This window comes from Sus scrofa, chromosome 7 (assembly GCF_054392235.1).
Source record: "Sus scrofa isolate SSC_HxYL_T2T_F1_AM1 chromosome 7, Sscrofa_HxYL_maternal_Yorkshire_Landrace_v2.0, whole genome shotgun sequence".
Taxonomy (NCBI): Eukaryota; Metazoa; Chordata; class Mammalia; order Artiodactyla; family Suidae; genus Sus; species Sus scrofa.
The window spans coordinates 91,232,694-91,252,052 of NC_139389.1; the positions used below are offsets into that span (position 1 = coordinate 91,232,694).

Below are 19,359 nucleotides of genomic sequence, written 5' to 3' on the forward strand. Positions count from 1 at the left end.
TATGTGTCTCGGTGTGTTCCTCCTTGGGTTTATTTTATATGGTACTGGTTGTGCTTCCTGGATTTGAGGGAGTGGTTCCTTTCCCATGTTAGGGAAGTTTTCGGCTGTTATCTCTTGGAATATTTTTTCTGTCCCCTTCTCTCTCTCTTCTCCTTCTGGCACCCCTATAATATGGATGTTGGTGCATTTAATGTTGTCCCAGAGTTCTCTAAGACTCTCTTCATTTGTTTTCAGTCTTTTTTCTTTTCTGTCCCACATCCATGATTTCCACTAATCTGTTCTCCACCTCGCTTATTCTTTCTTCTGCCTCCTGTATTCTGCTGTTGTCTGCTTCTAATGAATTTTTTGTTTCAGTTATTGTATTTTGCATCTCTTCTTGTTTATGTTTTATATCTTGTATCTCTTTGCTTAGTGTTTCCTGTAAATTATCCATCTTTGCCTCCAGTTTATTTGCAATGTCTTGCATCATCTTCAGCATCAACAGTCTAAAGTCTTTTTCTTGGAAAAAGAATCTCCTCATTGCTTAGCTGATTTTCTGGGGTGTTTTTTTTCTCCTTCATCTGAGTTATAGTTCTCTGTCTTTTCATTTTTATAGGTTTTTGGTATGGTGACCTTTTTACAGATAATAGAGTCATAGCCTCTCTTACTTCTGATGTCTGCCCCCCTTGTGGCTGGAGTAGGTACAGGTGCTGGATGTAGGCTTCCTGATGGGAGGGGCTGATGCCTGCCCCCGGTAGGTGGAGCTGATTCTAATCCCTCTGGTGGGTGGAGCTTTTTCTCTGGGTGTGATTAGAGGTGGCTCTTTGCCCGGGGGGTCTTTAGGCAGCCTGTTTACTGATGGGTGGGGCTTTGATCCCACCTGGATTGTTGTTTGCCCTGGTGCTTCTCAGCAGCTGGCTGACAGGTGGGGCCAGATTTTCCCAAAATGGCTACCTCCAGAGAAATGCATGCTGCAGAATATTCCCGAGAGCTTTGCTTCCAATGTCCTTCCCCCACAACAAGCCACATTCACCCGTTTTTCCAGGATGTCCTCCAAGAACTGCAGTTGGGTTTGACCCAGATTCCCTTGGAGACTTTGCTTTGCCCTGGGACCCAGTGCACATGAAAGTCTGTGTGTGCCTTTTAAGAATGGGGTCTCTGTCTCCCCCAATCCCATGGAGCTCTTGCACACAAGCCCCACTGGCCAGGTGCTCCTGGGGCTCTTTTTCCCAGTGTCCGACTCCCCACACATGAGAGTTTGATGTCGAGCTCAGAACTCTCACTCCTGCAGGTGAGTCTCTGTGAACCAGTTACTTCACAGTCTGTGAGTCTTCCTGCCTGGGAGGTATGGGGCTGCTTATATGGTGTAATTGCCTCTCCTACCTCTTGATGTGGCCTCCTCTTTGTCTTCTGGAGTAAGATATCTTTTTGAAAGTTTCTGGTCCCTTTAGTTGAAGATTGCTCAGCATTTGGTTGTATATTTTGTTGATTTTAGGAGAGAAGTTGAGCTCCAGTCCTTTTATTCTGCCAAATTAATCCCATCTTCCCAAGAGGAATGTTTTTAATGCTGATGTTTAAGGTGATTTGTAGTGACCTGTCAGGATGATATTTTGCTGGAAACATTCAGATCATGGCTGTTGTTTTTGCCTGTTCTGCCTAATAAATACTTCTGGTCTAGCCAGACATTTGTGCAAATTCCAAACTTCACTGGAGAAAGACAAATTGAATTTCATTCTCCCATCTTCTTGCCCTTGTCCTGACATAATCCACACAACTGCACCTGGTGGGCTTATTGACTCAGAATAATGCAAATCATATTGTTTATAAGTTCTTGGTGATATGCTTCTTAGTAGTAGCTGTGAAAATTTGGAGAGCCAGAGTTCCTGTTGTGGTGCAGCAGAAACTAATCCAACTAGGATGCATGAGGTTTTGGGTTCGATCCCTAACCTCACTCAGTGGGTTAAAGATCTTGCATTGCCATGAGCTGTGGTGTAGGTCACAGGCATGGCTTAGATCTGGCGTGGCTGTGGCTGTGTGGCTATGGCTGTGGTGTAGGCTGGTGGCTACAGCTCCAAAGAGACCTCTAGCCTGGGAACCTTCATATGCCATGGGTGCAGTCCTAAAAAGACCAAAAAAAAAAAAAAAAAGGAAAAAAGAAAATTTGGAGAGCTATATTGTAGGAAATATGAAAACATTTTGTTTTGTGAATGTGTAAAACTATATTATTTTAATTAAATTTTGTATGTAAATGGAAAACCAAGAAGCTATTCTTCATTAAAATTCTGTTATGGAGTAACCAGTGTGGTGCAATGGGATCAGTAGCGTCTCTGCACTGGCATGACACAGGTTCGATCTGCAGCCCAGCACAGTGGGTTAACAGATCCAGCGCTGCTATTGCTGTGGCATAGGTTGCAGCTATCACTTGATGTGATCCATGGCCCAGGAACTCCATATGCTTCAGGGTGGCAAAAATAGAAAAAAAAAAAAATCCCATAAAAACCCTTTTAATAGTGCTTTGGCATACTGTGCAGAATCCCTGATTTATATGTGAAGATATGAGCACAAAACTGTAGAAAACGCAATAAAATACACTCACACACATCACCTTGTTTTTTGTTTTGTTTTGTTTTGTCTTTTTAGGGTCCCATCCGCAGCATATGGGAGTTCCCAGGCTAGGGCCCAAATCAGAGCTGTAGCTGTCGGCCTATGCCACAGCCACAGCAACCTGGGATCCGAGCCACGTCTGTAACCTATACCACAGCTCAGGGCAATGCCAGATCCTTAACCCACTGAGCAAGCCCAGGGACTGAACCCTCATCCTCATGGATACTAGTCGGGTTAGTTAAACCACTGAGCCACGACAGGAACTCCCAACACAGCACCTCATTTTAATTACAAAAATTCAATGGTTGATGAATAGGAAATATTACCACCATATTTGCTCAGTACTAAGGTGTATGTTTGTCATGTTGTTAATATTTCTGATACTCAAGTGCATTCTACCTTTGAAGAATTTTAAGCTATGTACAATCGGTGGAATTTACAGTTAACAAGATTTCACAATCATGTCAACATTGTAAGTCAATCCAAGAGGTTATACAGAACTTGACATTTTGAAGTTGTCTTAACCAAAAAAACGTAAGGGCTAAAGCTTTTTTTCTTTTTAAAATTAAAGTTTTTGGGGAGTTCCCGTCGTGGCGCAGTGGTTAACGAATCTGACTAGGAACCATGAGGTTGCGGGTTCGATCCCTGCCCTTGCTCAGTGGGTTAACGATCCGGCGTTGCCGTGAGCTGTGGTGTAGGTTGCAGACACGGCTTGGATCCTGCGTTGCTATGGCTCTGGTGTAGGCTGGTGGCTACAGCTCCGATTAGACCCCTAGCCTGGGAACCTCCCATATGCCGCAGGAGCGGCCCAAGAAATGGCAAAAAGACAAAAAAAAAAATAAAAAATAAAAAAAATAAAATTAAAGTTTTTGTACTTGGAGAATTTCCCTTTGTGGCACAGTGGTTAATGAAGCCGACTAGGAACCATGAGGTTGCGGATTCGATCCCTGGCCTTGCTCAGTGGGTTAAGGATCCAGCGTTGCCTTGAGCTGTGGTGTAGGTCGAAGACGCAGCTCAGATCCCAAGTTGCTGTGGCTGTGGTGTAGGCCAGCAGCTACAGCTCTGATTAGACCACTAGCCTGGGAACCTCCATATGCCATGGGTACAGCCCTAGAAAAGACACACACACACACACACACACAAAGTTTTTGTACTTGGAAAGTATAAAATAGAAAACAACAGCTGTATTAAGGTATTAGGAAATGGCAGATATGTTTAGGTCTTAATCCCAACTTTAATTTTGGTTTTAGGTTTTTGGGTTTTTTTCTTTCAGTCTTTTCTGATATCTTAGCTGAGAATGAGAGCTGGGTTTCAGCTCCAGCTTCCTTGCTAAATTAATCAGTGGCAGCTTCTGCTTTCTTTTTTTTTTTTTTAAGTGAGGCAAATAAGTGTTTATTAAGAGAAGGGAGAGAGAAGATTGGCATGGAGAAAGCACAGGCAGGCTGAGGAAGGGGAGACAGAGACAGAGAGAAAGAAAGAGCAAGAGAGGAAGTGCTGCTTTGCATTTTTTATTACTCAATTGCTAAGCCTTATTACATTTTTTTCTTTTTGCTTTTTTTTTTTTTTTTTGGTTTTTTAGGGCCACACCTGTGGCATATGGAAGTTCCCAGGCTAGGTGTCGAATTGGAGCTATAACCACCAGCCTACCCCACAGCCACAGCAACATGGGATTCGAGCCACGTCTGTGACCTATACCTCAGCTCATGGCAACACCAGATCCTTAACCCACTGAGCAAGGCCATGGATGAACCCCCATCCTCCTAGATACTAATTCGGTTTGTAACCTGCTGAATCACAATGGGAACTCCTGCATTTCTTAGACCCTTAAGAAATCCATGCAAGACATTCAATTGACAGCATTCATCTATTTACAGTTGGATCCATTTGGTTGGTAGCTTTAATTTTTGGCAAAGGGGAGTTCCTGCTGTAGGTCAGCAGATTAAGAACTGAGCTACAGTTTGATCCCTGGCCTCACTCAGTGGGTTATGGATCTGGCATTGCCTTGAGTTGCAGCATAGGCCACAGATGTGGCTTGGATCTCAAGTTGTGTAGCCAGCAGCTCCAGCTCCAATTTGACCTCTAGCCCAAGAACTTTCATATGAGGCAGGTAGGGCCCTAAAAAACAAAAAACAAATTTTTTTTTTTTTTTTGGCAAAGGGGCACTTGAATTTCCTCCATTTTATGACAAGTCTACTTTTACTTTTGGGATAAAGATATTCAGTTTTCATATTGCTAATTTTAAAAAAGAAGACCCTGGAGTTCCCATTGTGGTTCAGCAGTTAACAAACCCTGACTAGCATCCATGAGGATGCCGGTTCGATCTCTGGCCTCACTCAGTGGGTTAAGGATCTGGCATTGTTTGAGCTGTGGTGTATGTTGCAGATGCACTCGAATCCCGAGTTGCTGTGGCTGTGGTGTAGGCCAGCGGCTACAGCTCTGATTCGACCTCTAGCCTGGGAAACTCCATATGCCATGGGTGCAGCCCCAAAAAGACAAAAAAAAAAAAAAAAAAAAAAAGGACAAAAGAAGACACCAATAAGTTTAAAACTCTTGTAAACATGTATATTTTTACTTTGAGAAGCTATGACAATTTCAATTCAACTGACATTTATCTTTATTTTGACAGCTAATTTCCAAATAAAATTTTAAGAATAGTAGGAGATAGAAAAAAATGCTTTCATATTAGATGAGGTTCTTTCCTTTGCTGAAAAAACATCAGTGTTAATATTTCTCATTTTAAAATAAGTCATTTTCTCTTGAACTAACATTGGATTTTACTTCAGAAGAAAGCTGAACCTGATAAATTTAAGTAACCTGCCCAGGGTCATACAAGTAATAAATTGAAGAATAGTGATTTGAACCCAGGGTGTATGATTCTAATATCAGTAGTCTTGTCATTACACTTTTTGTATTAACAGTGTTTGGCTCTGTTTAAACACTTATTAAGGTATAATTTTTTAATACAGTAGAGGTAGCATAAAAAAATGCCATTTTTATGTTCTGTGTACATTTTTACAATTATTTTGCTTGGCATTGGGGACATGAAAGGAAATAATTGTTGTTCTTTTTTTTTTAAGGTAGTATAATGACATGTTTCCTGAATAACTTAAGATTCTATGTTCCTAAAGGAAATCTGGCCTAAAAATGAATGTTTTACTGTGTTTTACACAAATGATCCCCAAATACCTAGGGCAGTGTCATAGTGCTGAATTACACATAGCTGCCAGTGCTACCTCTTTGGTTGGTATTCTTGGGGACCTGTCATACCTAGGCTATAAGGACATTCAGATAGCCATCTTATATAGGAAGTTACAAATATAATGAAAAAAGCAATGGTGGAAGCTGGGGGCTCCAAGTACTCAGAGGCTTTTCAAATGCCTTCTTTAGTGTTTGGATCAGTAGCCAACAATGGTGTAGCTATCAAATTAGCTAACTATCAGGAGTTCCCATTGTAGCTCAGTGGTTAACGAATCCGACTAGGGACCATGAGGTTGCGGGTTCGATCCTTGGCCTTGCTCAGTGGGTTAAGGATCCAGCGTTGCCTTGAACTGTGGTGTAGGTCACAGACGTGGCTCGGATCCCGAGTTGCTGTGGCTCTGGCATAGGCCAGCAGCTACGGCTCCGATTTGACCCCTAGCCTGGGAACCTCCATATGCCGAGGAAGCGGTGCTAGAAATGACAAAAAAAAAAAAAAAATTAGCTAACCATCAACTTTGCTACTATAGTCTCTACTCTAGTGAAGACTCACAACTCTAGGTCCCTTCAGAATAACTGGGCAAAGGTAGTAGTTTGTAGTACTCTCAGGATTCTTACTATGCTGGTATTGTATTATATTGTGTTCTTGTTTTACATTGCCTTTTATTATATAGTTAATTGGATAACAAGGCTTTGAGCTCCTTAGGGCAGGAACAGTGTCTTGTTTTCCACTGCATTCCTATTTCCTGGCACATAATGAACACTCAAATATATATTGAATAAAGGTATGATTTCTTCAGCCTCAGGAAAGCAAGAGGTTTTTCTGATATTTTGATTTGGAGAACTCTTTGTCGTCCTTATCCTACAATATTACAAATTCATCAAAAAATAATGTCTTTTATGCATTTGTTGTTTTTCAGTTGTTAGTCCTAACATACATTATTTATTCATCACTGATGCCATTTTATAAAAATCCATTTTCATAGACAGTTTTATGTAATTTTTAGATTTAAAAGTTTTAAGTCCTTACTATCCATGATAGTTGGTCCTCACCAAAGTAATTAATTCATTTAATTCTTTTTATAATTGTCTACAGATAAAGCAAAATTAGAGTTTGTGTTCATTTTTATACTTTAGATTAATATTTACTGTTCCAGTATCTGAGGGAGAAAAAGGTTTTGCCAAGTACGGTGAATATGAAAGTGTATGTACATAGTGAGAATCTGTATATTTTTCAGGCTTCAGCTATGGCTCTAAATTTAAGTAGTGAACTTCTTCATCTCTTCCAGTAAAATGTTTAGAACATTCTCTAACAGAGCCATTCAGAGTGTCATATGCAGACAGTGCGGGGCCATAAGCTATTTATTGCCTGTCTGTGAGGAGATAAGTTCAGAAATTCAGAGTTTTTAAAAACTTGGAGAGCAGTTTGTTAGAGCAAATTTATATCTGTTGAACCTTATAATAAAAATTGGAATTTGTTTTTTGTACATTTATTTCATTTTCTAGTACCTTATTTTTTTTTTTACAAAGTTTTTAGCCCACAATGAATTGGAAATTTAAAGAAAAATAGTCCTTTATCAGAGATAGTTTGCAATGAGATTTTGTGGTGGTTCTGGATAATTTGCATAGCTTTTGTACAATATAGTTCTCAGTTTCTGCAAACTAAGAGAAAACACATATGTGATTTGCTCTAAAATCGAGTGTTTTCTTCATGATAGGATATAACAAAATATTTTAGATAGAAAATCCTTCTGTCAAAAATAATTTCCCACTGACTTTCCTTAGTGTCAATCTTTTCACTGAATCTCACTGAATCTAACTTGTCCTTGTTCTCAGGCTAGGGGTTGAATTGGAGCCACAGCCACAGCAACACAGGATCTGAGCCACATCTGCAACCTACACCACAGCTCACAGCAATGCCAGATATTTAACCCGCTGTGAGAGGCCAGGAATCAAATCCATATCCTAATGGATACTAGTCGGGTTTGTTTCCACTGAGCCACAGCGGAAACTCCCATCATCTTTTTTTTTTTTTTTTTGAATAAATAGGTTGAATAAAATAAAATGCTGGCTATCATGAATTGTTAGCTGTAATTGAAAATTAATAATAGAATAGTGTAGCATGATAAATTGTGCTGCTTTTTTTTTTTTTTTTTTGTCTTTTTAGGGCTGTGGCATATGGAAGTTCACAAGCTAGGGGTTGAATCAGAGCTGTAGCTGCCACCTGCACCACAGCTCACAGCAACGCCTGATCCTTAACCCACTGAGCAAGGCCAGGGATCGAACTCTTGTCCTCATGGATACTAGTCAGGTTTGTTACTGCTGAGCCGTGACAGGAGCTCCCAAATTGTACTTTCAGATTACCCAAAGTAGGCCCATTCTTCTAAAGAATTGGCATGCATTTTTTTAAAAAACAGACATAATATAGTCACAAGTGTTTTACTGAAACTAACTAGTAAAATAAATATATTTGTAATATTTAGCCTAATGTGTAAAACACTGTGGAAATAATGCTATTAGAAATGCTCTTTTTGCAGTTCCCTTTGTGACTGAGCAGTTAACCAACCCAACTAGGATCCACGAGGATGTGGGTTCAATCCCTGGCCTCGATCATTGGGTTAAGGATCTGATATTGCCATGAGCTGTGGTGTAGGTCAAAGATTTGGTTCAGATCCCGTGTGGCTGTGGCTGTGGCATAGTCTGTTTTGACCCCTAGCCTGGGAACCTCCATGTGCTGTGAGTGCAGCCCTAAAAAAGAAAAAAAAAGGCCTTTTTGCCCTAGCCTGGCCTTACTACTTCAAAATACCATTGATTTTTTTTTAATGTGAAGTGTACATATTTCAAACGTGTATGATAATTTTCACTTCAAACAATATTCAGCACTCTAGAATCAGAAAAAATGTTTATGCAGCTGCCTAAATTTTATGTGAAGTGGAATTTGACCCATAAGTGGTTCATTTTATACTAAGATCTGCAGATCTTTAGATTTCAGTGAACTTTATTTAGTTCATTCTATTTTTCCAATATTTTATTATGAAAAACATTAAACATACACCAAAGTTGACATAATTGTATTATGAATACCCATATCCATATCCTCCAGATGTTACAGTTAACGTCTTGCTATATTTGTTTTATCACATATTCATCCCTTCCAGTGATCCATCTGTTTTTTAAGCATTTCAAAGTAAGTTGCAGACATCAATGTGCTTTACCTTTTGGTGTACATATAATTAATGTGTAACATATAATTTAAGTTTTTGAGATTCATCCGTGTTGCTTTTGGATGCATCAGTAGTTCATTCTTGGTTATTGTTGAATAATAGCCTATTGTATGAATATACTACCAGTCATTTATCCTGTGATGGGTACCCAGGCTGTTTCCTGTTTGGGGTGTTATGAATAAAGCTGCTAAAGACATACTTGTTCAGGAGTTCCCATAGTGGCACAGTGGAAACGAATCTGACTAGTATTCATGAGGATTCGGGTTCGATCCCTGGCCTTGCTCAGTGGGTTAAGGATCTGGCATTACCATGAACTGTGGTGTAGGTTGCAGATGCAGCTCAAATCCTCCATAGCTGTGATGTAGGCCGGCAGCTATAGCTCTGATTGGACCCCTAGCCTGGGAACTAACATTTGCTGCGGGTGTGGCCCTAAAAAAAAAAAAAAAAGAAAAAAAAATACTTGTTCAAAATTTTTTGTGGACTTAGCTTTTATTCCTCTTGGTTAAATACCTAGAGGAGGAATTGCTGGATCATAGCATAGGTGTATGTTTAAATTCGTGAAAAACTGCCAGATCTTCTTCCAAAGCGGTTGCACCAGCATTCCCAACATTTGCTGTACATTCTTGCCAACAGTTTTAACTGTAATTTTAATTTGCATTTCCCCAATGGCCACTGATGTTGAGCATTTTTTTCAAGTGCTTATTAGCCATTTGTAGGCATTCCCTAGTGGCTCAGCAGGTTGAGGATCTATCCAACGTTGTTACTGCTGTGGCTTGGGTTCAATCCCTGGGCCTCTGCTTCATGCCATTGCAGCCAAAAGAAAAGAAAAAAAGAGTTTATTAGCCATTTGTATAGCTTCCTTCGTGAATTGCCTGTTTGAATGTTTTGCTTATTTTCTATTGAATTTTTGTCTTTTTATTATTGAGTTGTAGGGGATTTTTATGTATTTAGGATACAAAGCCCTTTGTCAAGCATGTTTTATGAATATTTTTTCCTAGTCTTTGACTTGCCTATGCATATTTTTTTGGTGTCAGTTTACTGTATTTTTTCAATATTTTATCATGAAAAATTTCAAACATATGGAAAATTTAAAGACTTAGAGTGAACATTTGTATTCTCACCACCCAGAATCTATCATTAACATTTTTTTTTTTTTTTGTCTTTTTGCTATTTCTTGGGCCACTCCCACAGCATATGGAGGTTCCCAGGCTAGGGGTCCAATCGGAGCTGCAGCCACCGGCCTACGCCAGAGCCACAGCAACGCAGGATCCGAGCCGCGTCTGTAACCTACACCACAGCTCACGGCAACGCCGGATCGTTAACCCACTGAGCAAGGGCAGGGATCGAACCCGCAACCTCATGGTTCCTAGTCGGATTCGCTAACCACTGCACCACCACGGGAACTCCCTCATTAACATTTTATTATACTTTTCCTGTCACATATCTATCCATTTAACGTATTATATGCATTTCAAGGTAAATTGCAGATATCAATTCACTTTCCTCAAATATTTCAAAATGCATATTATTAATTAGAATTCAGTATCTGTTTGCAGCTTTTCTTCTTTTGGATTAAACTTTTTGTACAATGAAATACACAAATTTTAAGCAGAGATTGACTGAATTTTGAAAGAAACCTGTGAAACTCTAAGCTCCATTAAGATGTAGAGTATTATCATCACTCTGGGAAGTTCTTTCAAGCTCCATCCCAGTTAATCTCCAATTCCATTCTCCCACAGGCAACTATTGATGTCCTGGGGTTTTTTTTGTTTGTTTGTTTGCACCACAGATTACTTTTGCCTGCTCTAAAACTTCCTATCAAGTGGCTTCATAGTGCACTTTTGTTTATAGCTTCTTTTACTTAGCATAATGTTTTTGAGATTCCTCTGTATTGTTGCAGGTATCACCGGTTCATTCTTTTTTTATAGCTGAATAGTATTGCTTTGTATGAATATATCAGAGTTTATTTGAACATTCTCCTGTAGATGTACACTTGGGTTTCCAGTTTAGGGCTGTTGTTAATAAACTCATATGCACAATCTTATGCAAGTCTTTCTGTGGGAATATATTTTCATTCTGGGCGTTAAATACCTAAGAGTGCAATTTGTTAGATTGTAGGGGAAAGTACCAGACCCTTTTCCAAAGTGGGTGAACAAGTTTTCACTACAGTAATTATATAAAAAGTTCCTTTTGTTCCACAGTTTCACCACATTCTCAGCCATCATGGTGGCTGTATAATGGTACCTTGTCTTTTTTATTCTTTTTTCTTTTGGCCGCACCTGTGGCATATGGAAGTTCCTGGGCCAGGGAATGAATCCAAGGTGCAGCTGCAACCTACACCACATCTGTAGCATTGCTGGATCGAACTGTGGCCAGGGATCGAACCTGCACCTCTGCAGTGGCCCAAGCTGCTGTAGTAAGGTTCTTAACCCATTGCACCATGGTGGGAACTCCTCATTGTGGTCTTTAATATTGTACTCTAAATAGCTATTTCTTACATCCCACCTTCTCTGTCTAGCTGCTGTTCTATACAGCACTCTCTTCTTTACCACTTTTCCCCCCAACTTTTTCTATACCATTTTAACGTAGCCTTCGATTTTTTTAATGCTCCTGCACTTTTATCTACAGTTCAGTCTAGGAGAGAACTATTTTAAAATCGCTGACCGTTGTGGTACCAAAGCATCAAGTTAGTAAATAAATTACTCCTATCAGAGATTAACAGAAATTTGTTACTTTCCCATTTGGTTAGTTTTTTTTTTTTTTCCCCGAGGGAAGAAGTGACAGGATAACATTTGTACACAGGCTTATATGTGCAAATTATACAGTACACAGATTTATAAACAGAAGTCATTTGTTTCTGTCATTGACTATAGATTAGCCAAGTTCAGTTCTTTTTATAAAAGTCAAGATCCCATTGGAAAAAAACAATGGCACTAAAATACTAAATTCAGAACCTAGAATATTAATTTTTTTCTCTTTTTTAAGGGCTGCACCTGTGGCATATGGAAATTCCTAGGCTAGGGGTCCAGCAGCCAGCCTATGATGCCATAGCCACAGCAGTGTGGGATCTGAGCTGCACTTGTTACCTACACTACAGCTTGCAGTAACGCCGGATCCTTAACCCACTACTGACTGAGCAAGGCCAGGGATCAAACCCGCATCCTCATGGATTCTAGTTTGGTTCTTAACCTGCTAAGCCACAATGGGAACTCCTGTGAACCTAGAATATGATATTGAAAGCTGTGGCAATTCAGTAGTTATTTTAAGTTCCTTTGAATAAATTAGTAGTTACCTGAGTTGTAAGTATGGAAAAATCACCAAGGGCACTCCCACATCTGACTTTTCATTCAGAGATTAAAAAATAGTTACAAAGGCTTCTCAAGTGACAATTCTCTCTCTCTTTTTTTTTTTTTTTTTTTTTTTTTGATTTTTAGGGCCGCAACTGCTGCATATGGAAGTTCCCAAGCTAGGGGTCGAATCAGAGCTACAGCTGCTGGCTTACGCCACAGCCACAGCCACTCGGGATCCAAGCCTCATCTGCAACTGATACCACAACTCGTGGCAACTCCGGATCCCTGATCCACTGAGCAAGGCCAGGTATGAAACTGATATCTTCATGGATACTAGTCAGATTTGTTTCCGCTGCACCACAAGGGGAACTCCTTTCTTTCTCTTACAGTGGTTCTCAACCTTAGTTCCATGTGAGAACCACCTGGGGGAACTTTTAAAAGTCTTGTTGCCCAGGTCTACTCCAGAGCAGTTATATCAGAATACCTGGGATAGGACCCAGGCATCAGTAGTTTTAAAATCTTCCCAGGTGGTTCCAGTGTTCAGCCAAGATTACCAAACAGTGCTAGGTGGGAACCCATGAAATAAAATTTAGGTAAGTGTGTATGTGAGTTTTCTTTCTATGAAAACTTCTTCCGTGCTGCCTACTGACAAGGGTATTAGAGGTTTTTAAGTTGGGTTTCACCACTTACAAGCTCTTTGTCTTTGGGCAAGTTCTTAGCCTAATGTTTCTGTTTCTGTGATGATTATATGAGATCATAATGAAAAGTTTCTAGTGTAATGCAGAGCACCAAGTAGGTCTTTAAGAACTATTGGCTTCATTCTTTTTTAAAAGTGGTCTATATCTGCATAAATGAGGATTATAAACCATCCTTCCTTCTCTGTTAAATTCAGCGGTCTTGCTTGTCAGGTGTTACTAACAACAGAACAGAGCCGTTATTTTACATCATTAACATGGAAATTAGCACAGGCCTCCATTTACTGAACTCCTTTGTCTCAGTGCAGAGATTGGCCTCATACTCTATAGATAAAGTCATCAACTGAGAACTTAATACAGTTAACTGATAAAATACATCAAGAGTTAAGTTTGTTGAGTGTGTGCTGAATAGAAATTATGCACTTCTTAATAATCAGGTATTTCGTAGATTTTTCTTTAAAACACAATGCTTAAACTCTACAATACAAAAAATTCTGAACTCTTCCTTTTAAAAGATATTTAGCTCTTTTAAAGAAACCTGGACTTTGGTGAAAGTTAATGTCTCTTGGATGTCCTTGTATATATTCTACAGCATCTAGAACTATGTTTTGTGTAAAGTATGTAGGCAATTCATTAAATACTTGCTGAATGAATATTCTTACCTGAAAGATAAAAAACTTTTATTGACTATTGACTATTTTCAGCATACTTTGAAATAAAGCAGCAGCAGAGCTTACTAATTGTTTTGATTTTCTAAATTGATGTGATACCAGACTTTGTTTAAAAAAGAAAAGTTTATTAAATGAACTGTTCCCTAATCTTCTTTCTCCTGTGAAATATGAGGGCAGAGGTTGAGATCATGACATGCAAATAACTTGAATGAAAGAAGCAGGAGAGTGAGTACACAGTGGGCGGAGCTCCATGAATCTGGCCCACTCTCAGGCCTTTGGCAGCTCTGGGAAAGCAGCCTCAAGAGTTCGTGGGATCCTTGAGTTTAATAGTAATAAGCAAGAGGTGGAGTGCCTAATCCTTTTGAGTGAATGGTAAACATTGGGGAAGGCGTGTCTTCCAGCGGTCCACTCCCCTGGGGCTGTAGATCACGTGAGCTGAAAGTACTTCCCGATTCTCAGCCTTGGTCTCCCGTGGGCAGTAATCACTGTCTGAAAGGGCACAGCAAGGCAGAGATAGGTAGGGAAGGTGGACTGGGAGGAAGCTTAAATACAGGAAGAGCACGGGTTCCTAGCTACAGCAATGCCACACTTCACCGTGACTAAGGTAGAGGATCCAGAGGAGGGGGCAGCCTCTTCTGTTTCCCAAGAGGGGGAGCCCAGCTTAGCAGAAGTAAAAGCCCGGATTCAGCACTCAGATGAACCAGGTGAGCATTCAACTTGGGAGCTTTGGGAAGCTGTAGGGGGTTTCGTGAAAGAAATGGTAACTAAAATATTCAAAATGCTTCCTTAAGAGCGGAGAAAAAGATTTGTGGTTAAAGTGTCTTTTAATCAACCGTTTCACTCACTTGTATATCTGATAACTTTTTCACATTCTGGTTTGTTTTTCCCCACAATGAGTTCTGTGTTCATTGCCTACAGGTGAAATTGAATCGGTGTCAGTGTTTGAGAAGAGTTTTCAAGCAAAAAGAAAGGCACAGTAAAAGTCAATTTATGCGGAATTTAGAATTTGCCTTTTGCTCAGACAGTTTAAATTATATCTGAACAAGTATATGAACGGGGAGCATGGGTCAATAGTTTAGTACAGTGGACTTTGCCCTTGTAACTTCTCAAGTTATTTGGTATTTTGCCTCGGTTTACCAGTTAAACAGTAATTCAATAGTGAGTGGTCTAAGAATACTTTAATGAAAGAACAAAAAGTACAGTAGGTCATTATGGTGACAGCATAGCATCAGGTTTAATAAATTTGATGAATGTGATGATCCCTGTTATTTTCTCTAAATGGTAATAGCCAGGGGAATTGTGGTTTTGAATTTTTAACATGCAATTAAAATCTATAGTGTTAAACAGAGTTGTAATTTTAAGTTTATTGTATTTTAAGTCTGTAAATTTCATAAATTGTCTAAAACTTCTCTACTGAGTGAATAAAGTCTAAGGGAATAAACAACCTCTCAAAATTCCTTTTGATTGCATGATTCCAACTTTTCCCTATAGCAAGTAATACATCACAGTTCTTTGCTGTAAACTGCTGTTGTCTCTGCCAAAGCAGTCATGAATTCTTAAGAATCTCTAACTTAAAGATAAGGCTTATCCAAAAAAAATTCCATTTGTTTATTTTTTCCTTTTAGTGAGAGAATTTACTAGGTGAAGATAAGAAAGAAGGTTTTATGGAAACTCTTTGTCCTCCAGGTTATTTTTCATTTTACTAAATAAATAGTCAGGTGATAAGTTGAAAGTAAGGTTAACCTACTTTGAACTTGAACCTGGTTCTCCGTAATTCTTGCTCAAAGTTAGGTTCTTTTTTGGGACTGTGTGTATTTGCAACTGCACTCTCTTTGTGTTTGCCATCCTTAGATTTTAATTCCTTTAAGCTTCGTTTTTGATGTCTCACTAATTTCACAAAATGCAAACAAGTGCATTCTTTGCCACCTCTTTTTTTATTACTTTATTACTCTGTTCTATTGTATTGTCTTTACTGTTTGCATAATGTTTGCTTTATTCTGATTAGAACAGGGTTGAAATGATTTAATCAATTAGTGACCACCTAGAAAACCCATAAGAAATTTTTATAGCAACCAACTTTGTAATAAGTGACATTGCTAGGCTTAATTTATTTTCTTCCATAGTAATTGTTTTGGACAAGAAAAAAGTGACAGATAAAATCTAATTTGAATTTAATAAGGTTTTTTATTTTGGCATTCTCCATGACAGCCCAGAAAGTATCCACTTGAATGAACTTTGGTAAGTGAACAACTGATGGAAATACATTCTTTAAATTGTATTTATCTTTAGCATAGTATTGGAGGGGAAGAAGGAATGAAATATATATGGTGAAAATCTCAAAGTTTTGAGGTTTTTTTTTTTTTAACTTAGGAATAAAAATGTTCTTGCGTATAGATGGTGATTTTGGGAGCGGTTGCTTGAAATGTGATAAATTGTAGCCCCTTGTTCTTCTGAGTTAAAAAAAAAAAAATCCTAAATTGATTGTGGTTTTGTTTCAGGCACTTCTCACACTAGCCAGTTATATGACCAGTTGCTTTTTTGTTGAATGTTTTTCTTTCTTTATCTGTGAGGGGAGAAAAATATGATATACTGTCATATAAATTAAACATATTGAGAGAGCAGGCCATCTTTTAAAATGTGTTTTTTAGGAGATGAGATTTATTTGAACAAGACAGGTAATTTGAGATAAAATAATAAATGTAGACATAGTCTAAACTAATTTTAAAAAGTACGTTGTGATGGGGAGTTCCTGTCATGACTCAGTGGAAACGAATCTGACTAGTAACCATGAGGACGCAGGTTCAATCCTTGGCCTTGCTCAGTGACTTAAGGATCTGCATTGCCTTGAGCTGTGGTGTAGGTCGCAGACGCAGCTCTGGCATTGCTGTGACTGTGGCGTTGGCTGTGTGTTGGCATAGGTCGGTTGCTACAGCTCTGATTCTACCCCTGGCCTGGGAACCTCCATATGCATGGGTGTGGCCCTAGGAAAAAAAGTACATTGTGGTGATCATTTTATAATGCATAAAAATATCTAATCATTATATTGTATGCTGAAACTAATGTAATATTGTTAAGTCAACAATACTTCAATTTTTAAAAAAGTAGTACATTAATGTCTGCCATGCCAGCTGCTAGAATGCCAATCTAGTAAAACCCTACTTAATTTTGGTTTCAAAGGGAAAGCAGAAACTCAGACATTCCTAACATCTTTCTTGACTGTATTCCTCCTCCCCTGTCCAATTTAGGTGCCCTCCCCCCGTTATGTTTTCTAAGCAGCCTGTCTATAGAAATAGCATGTACCATTCTCTGTATTCCAATCACCTGTTCACTTATCTCTCTCCTTGAATAGACTGACAGTAGGCTCCTTGAGCTTGAGATCTTGGATAATTTTGTACCTCCAGGTCCAGGTGTATGGCACATAACAGGCAATTCAGTGTATAGACTTGTTCTCTGTTTTTTAATTTGCTAAACACATGTTCATACCAAATATTGTACTTTTTTCTTAAGGCTACAAAGGCATAGGAGGTAGAGTCCCCTACCAAAGGCAGCAGAATGGCTTTGGAGCCAGGGACCTGTCTTTTGAATCCCAGTCCCACTAATTATTACTAATTAGGTGTAATGATATGTATTAATTATTACTTGAGTGACTTTGGGCAAGTTATTTAACTTTTCTGAGCTTTATTTTACTCATTGATAAGAGGAATAACAGTACTACTTATACTTATTTCACACGGTGGTTATAAATTACATGAGAAAGTGAACATAAAGCACTTAACACCTGTGTGATACAGCACTCAAAAATAAGAGCTACTGTTCACTTATTATATTGTGATTAGTGGTTTAATAATAAGAAACGGCCTTGGGTAAAAGATGCTGGAGAGACTTATAATATTGCCTGGAGGGGACCCTGGACAGGTATCTTGGAGGATGGAATACGCAGATTCTGGAAGGGAGGTCTAGACAAAGAGCCTACAAGCAATAGGAATAATTAGAAAGTCTCAGAGGAAGGCGTAGAGCATGTGGTAAACAAAAGTTTAGTTAGCACGCTAGGTATGTAGTAAAGAAAGCTAGGGAATGAGGCCACTTAATGAATGAAGTGTTAGCAATTTTATCCTCTCCCCCTCTTACCGTTCTGTGAGATAGTGAGGTATTACTGCCTTTTTAGAGATAATGAAACTGAGGCTGTTGACAGTAAGTAACTTTCCTCAAGCTACATGGTGAGTAGTAGCAGAACCAATGTTCAATATTTCTAGATTTTATGTGCTTCCATCACACATGGATGCTTAGTCCTAACTGTTTAAGAGAAAAAGTGGTTTTCTATCTTAATGTGCATGGACTATAGGATTTCATGTGAACAGTATCAAATCTGTGATTTTTTCATTAGAACAATGCAAGAATTTTACTGCTTACCACATTTACTTAATCAGGTATAAATTCATTTATTTAAATATTTATTGTTTAAGTATTTCTGTGAAATAATTGTTCCAAATCTCCTTCACTCATATCTTAAAGTGTGTATGGATTGGGCAGATTTCAACCGCTGGACTTGCCTTTACTTGCCTTTACTTGATACAGATAGCAGATTGGAAGGTTTCTAAGGAAATTTTCAGAAACGAACCTGTAGCAGAAAAGAAAGGAACCTGATGAACAGCATCTCCAAAATTAACTCTTAGTAATCCAGATGGCATAAGTGCATGCTATGGAGAGAGATTTCATTTAAATGGAGTTTAAATTTTATTAAGAACCCACAGGTGTTAACTAAACAGTAGTACTGTTTATTACCCGTGAAAGCTTATGCTCTAAAGAAGATAATATGACTAGCTTCTTTTATTGACTAACATTAAGATACATTGAATAGACAATTTAAAGAGCTTCTTTGTACTGATAAAAAAATCTTTTCTATAGTGAAGATTTTAAAGCTTTTTAACCATTTGCATGGGTTTTGTTTTGTCTACCAACCCAACTAACGAAACTCAGATTTGCTTTTTTTTTTTTTTTTTTTTTTTCATTTTAGGGCCACATCTATGGCTTATGAAAGTTCCCAGGCCAGGGGGTGAATCCGAACTTCAGCTGCTGGCCTGTGCCACAGCCACAGCAACACTGGATCTGAGCTGCAACTGGGAGCTACACCTCACCTTGTGGCAACTCCAGATCCTTAACCCACTGAGTAGGGCCAGGGAGTGAACCTGCATCCTCATAGATACCAGTGAGCCACAACGTAAACTCCCAGATCTGCATGTTTTAAAATCTCAAGATCAGGTAGTTCCCTGGTGGCTCAGCAGGTTAAGGATCCCATGTTGTCACTGCTGTGGCTCTGGTTATTGCTGTGTTAAGGGTTTGATCCCTGAACCAGAAACTTCCACATGCTGGGGTAGAGGGGTAGAATACAAATTTGAGATTTATTCCTTTCAGGTCTATACATCTTAAAACTTTGTTTAAACCATTAACCCTTCTTTGTCATATTAATGTTATGCTCAGACAATCTTGAACATTTTCTGACCCTATTTCAGTACTATCATCAATTTTTTGTATGTTTAGGTTTTTTTATCGAAGTATGGTTGATGTATAATATTGTATGTTATAGACGTACAATATAGTGATTCACAGTTTATCACCAATTTTTAAAAATCTCTCACTCCCCAGATTTTTCTTGTTTAATGTACCAAACCTCTATGTGTACTATCTGCTACTTTTGCCCCAC

The 19,359-nt window shown here is 38.8% G+C and overlaps 1 protein-coding gene and 1 long non-coding RNA gene across 10 annotated transcripts in view; one reads left to right on the forward strand and one right to left on the reverse strand.

The window, feature by feature from the left end:
* Window positions 1-19,359, reverse strand: part of LOC146401763 (uncharacterized) — a 909,931-nt gene that overhangs the window by 765,714 nt on the left and 124,858 nt on the right. The gene's annotated exons all lie outside the window — the stretch shown is intronic.
* SLC12A6 (solute carrier family 12 member 6) overlaps window positions 1-19,359 on the forward strand; it is a 101,575-nt gene that overhangs the window by 12,963 nt on the left and 69,253 nt on the right. For 2 of the 9 annotated variants that reach the window (XM_021099333.2, XM_084969358.1), the window contains exons 1-2: window positions 14,130-14,362; window positions 15,867-15,896. The exons of 5 other annotated variants lie outside the window; for them this stretch is intronic. In XM_021099333.2, coding sequence (XP_020954992.1) covers window positions 15,887-15,896 — 10 coding nt within the window. In that variant the 5' untranslated portion in view covers window positions 14,130-14,362; window positions 15,867-15,886. Of the gene's footprint in view, window positions 1-14,129; window positions 14,363-15,866; window positions 15,897-19,359 lie in introns of those variants that run through there. 2 more of the 9 variants (XM_021099332.2, XM_084969357.1) reach the window with 1 other exon arrangement.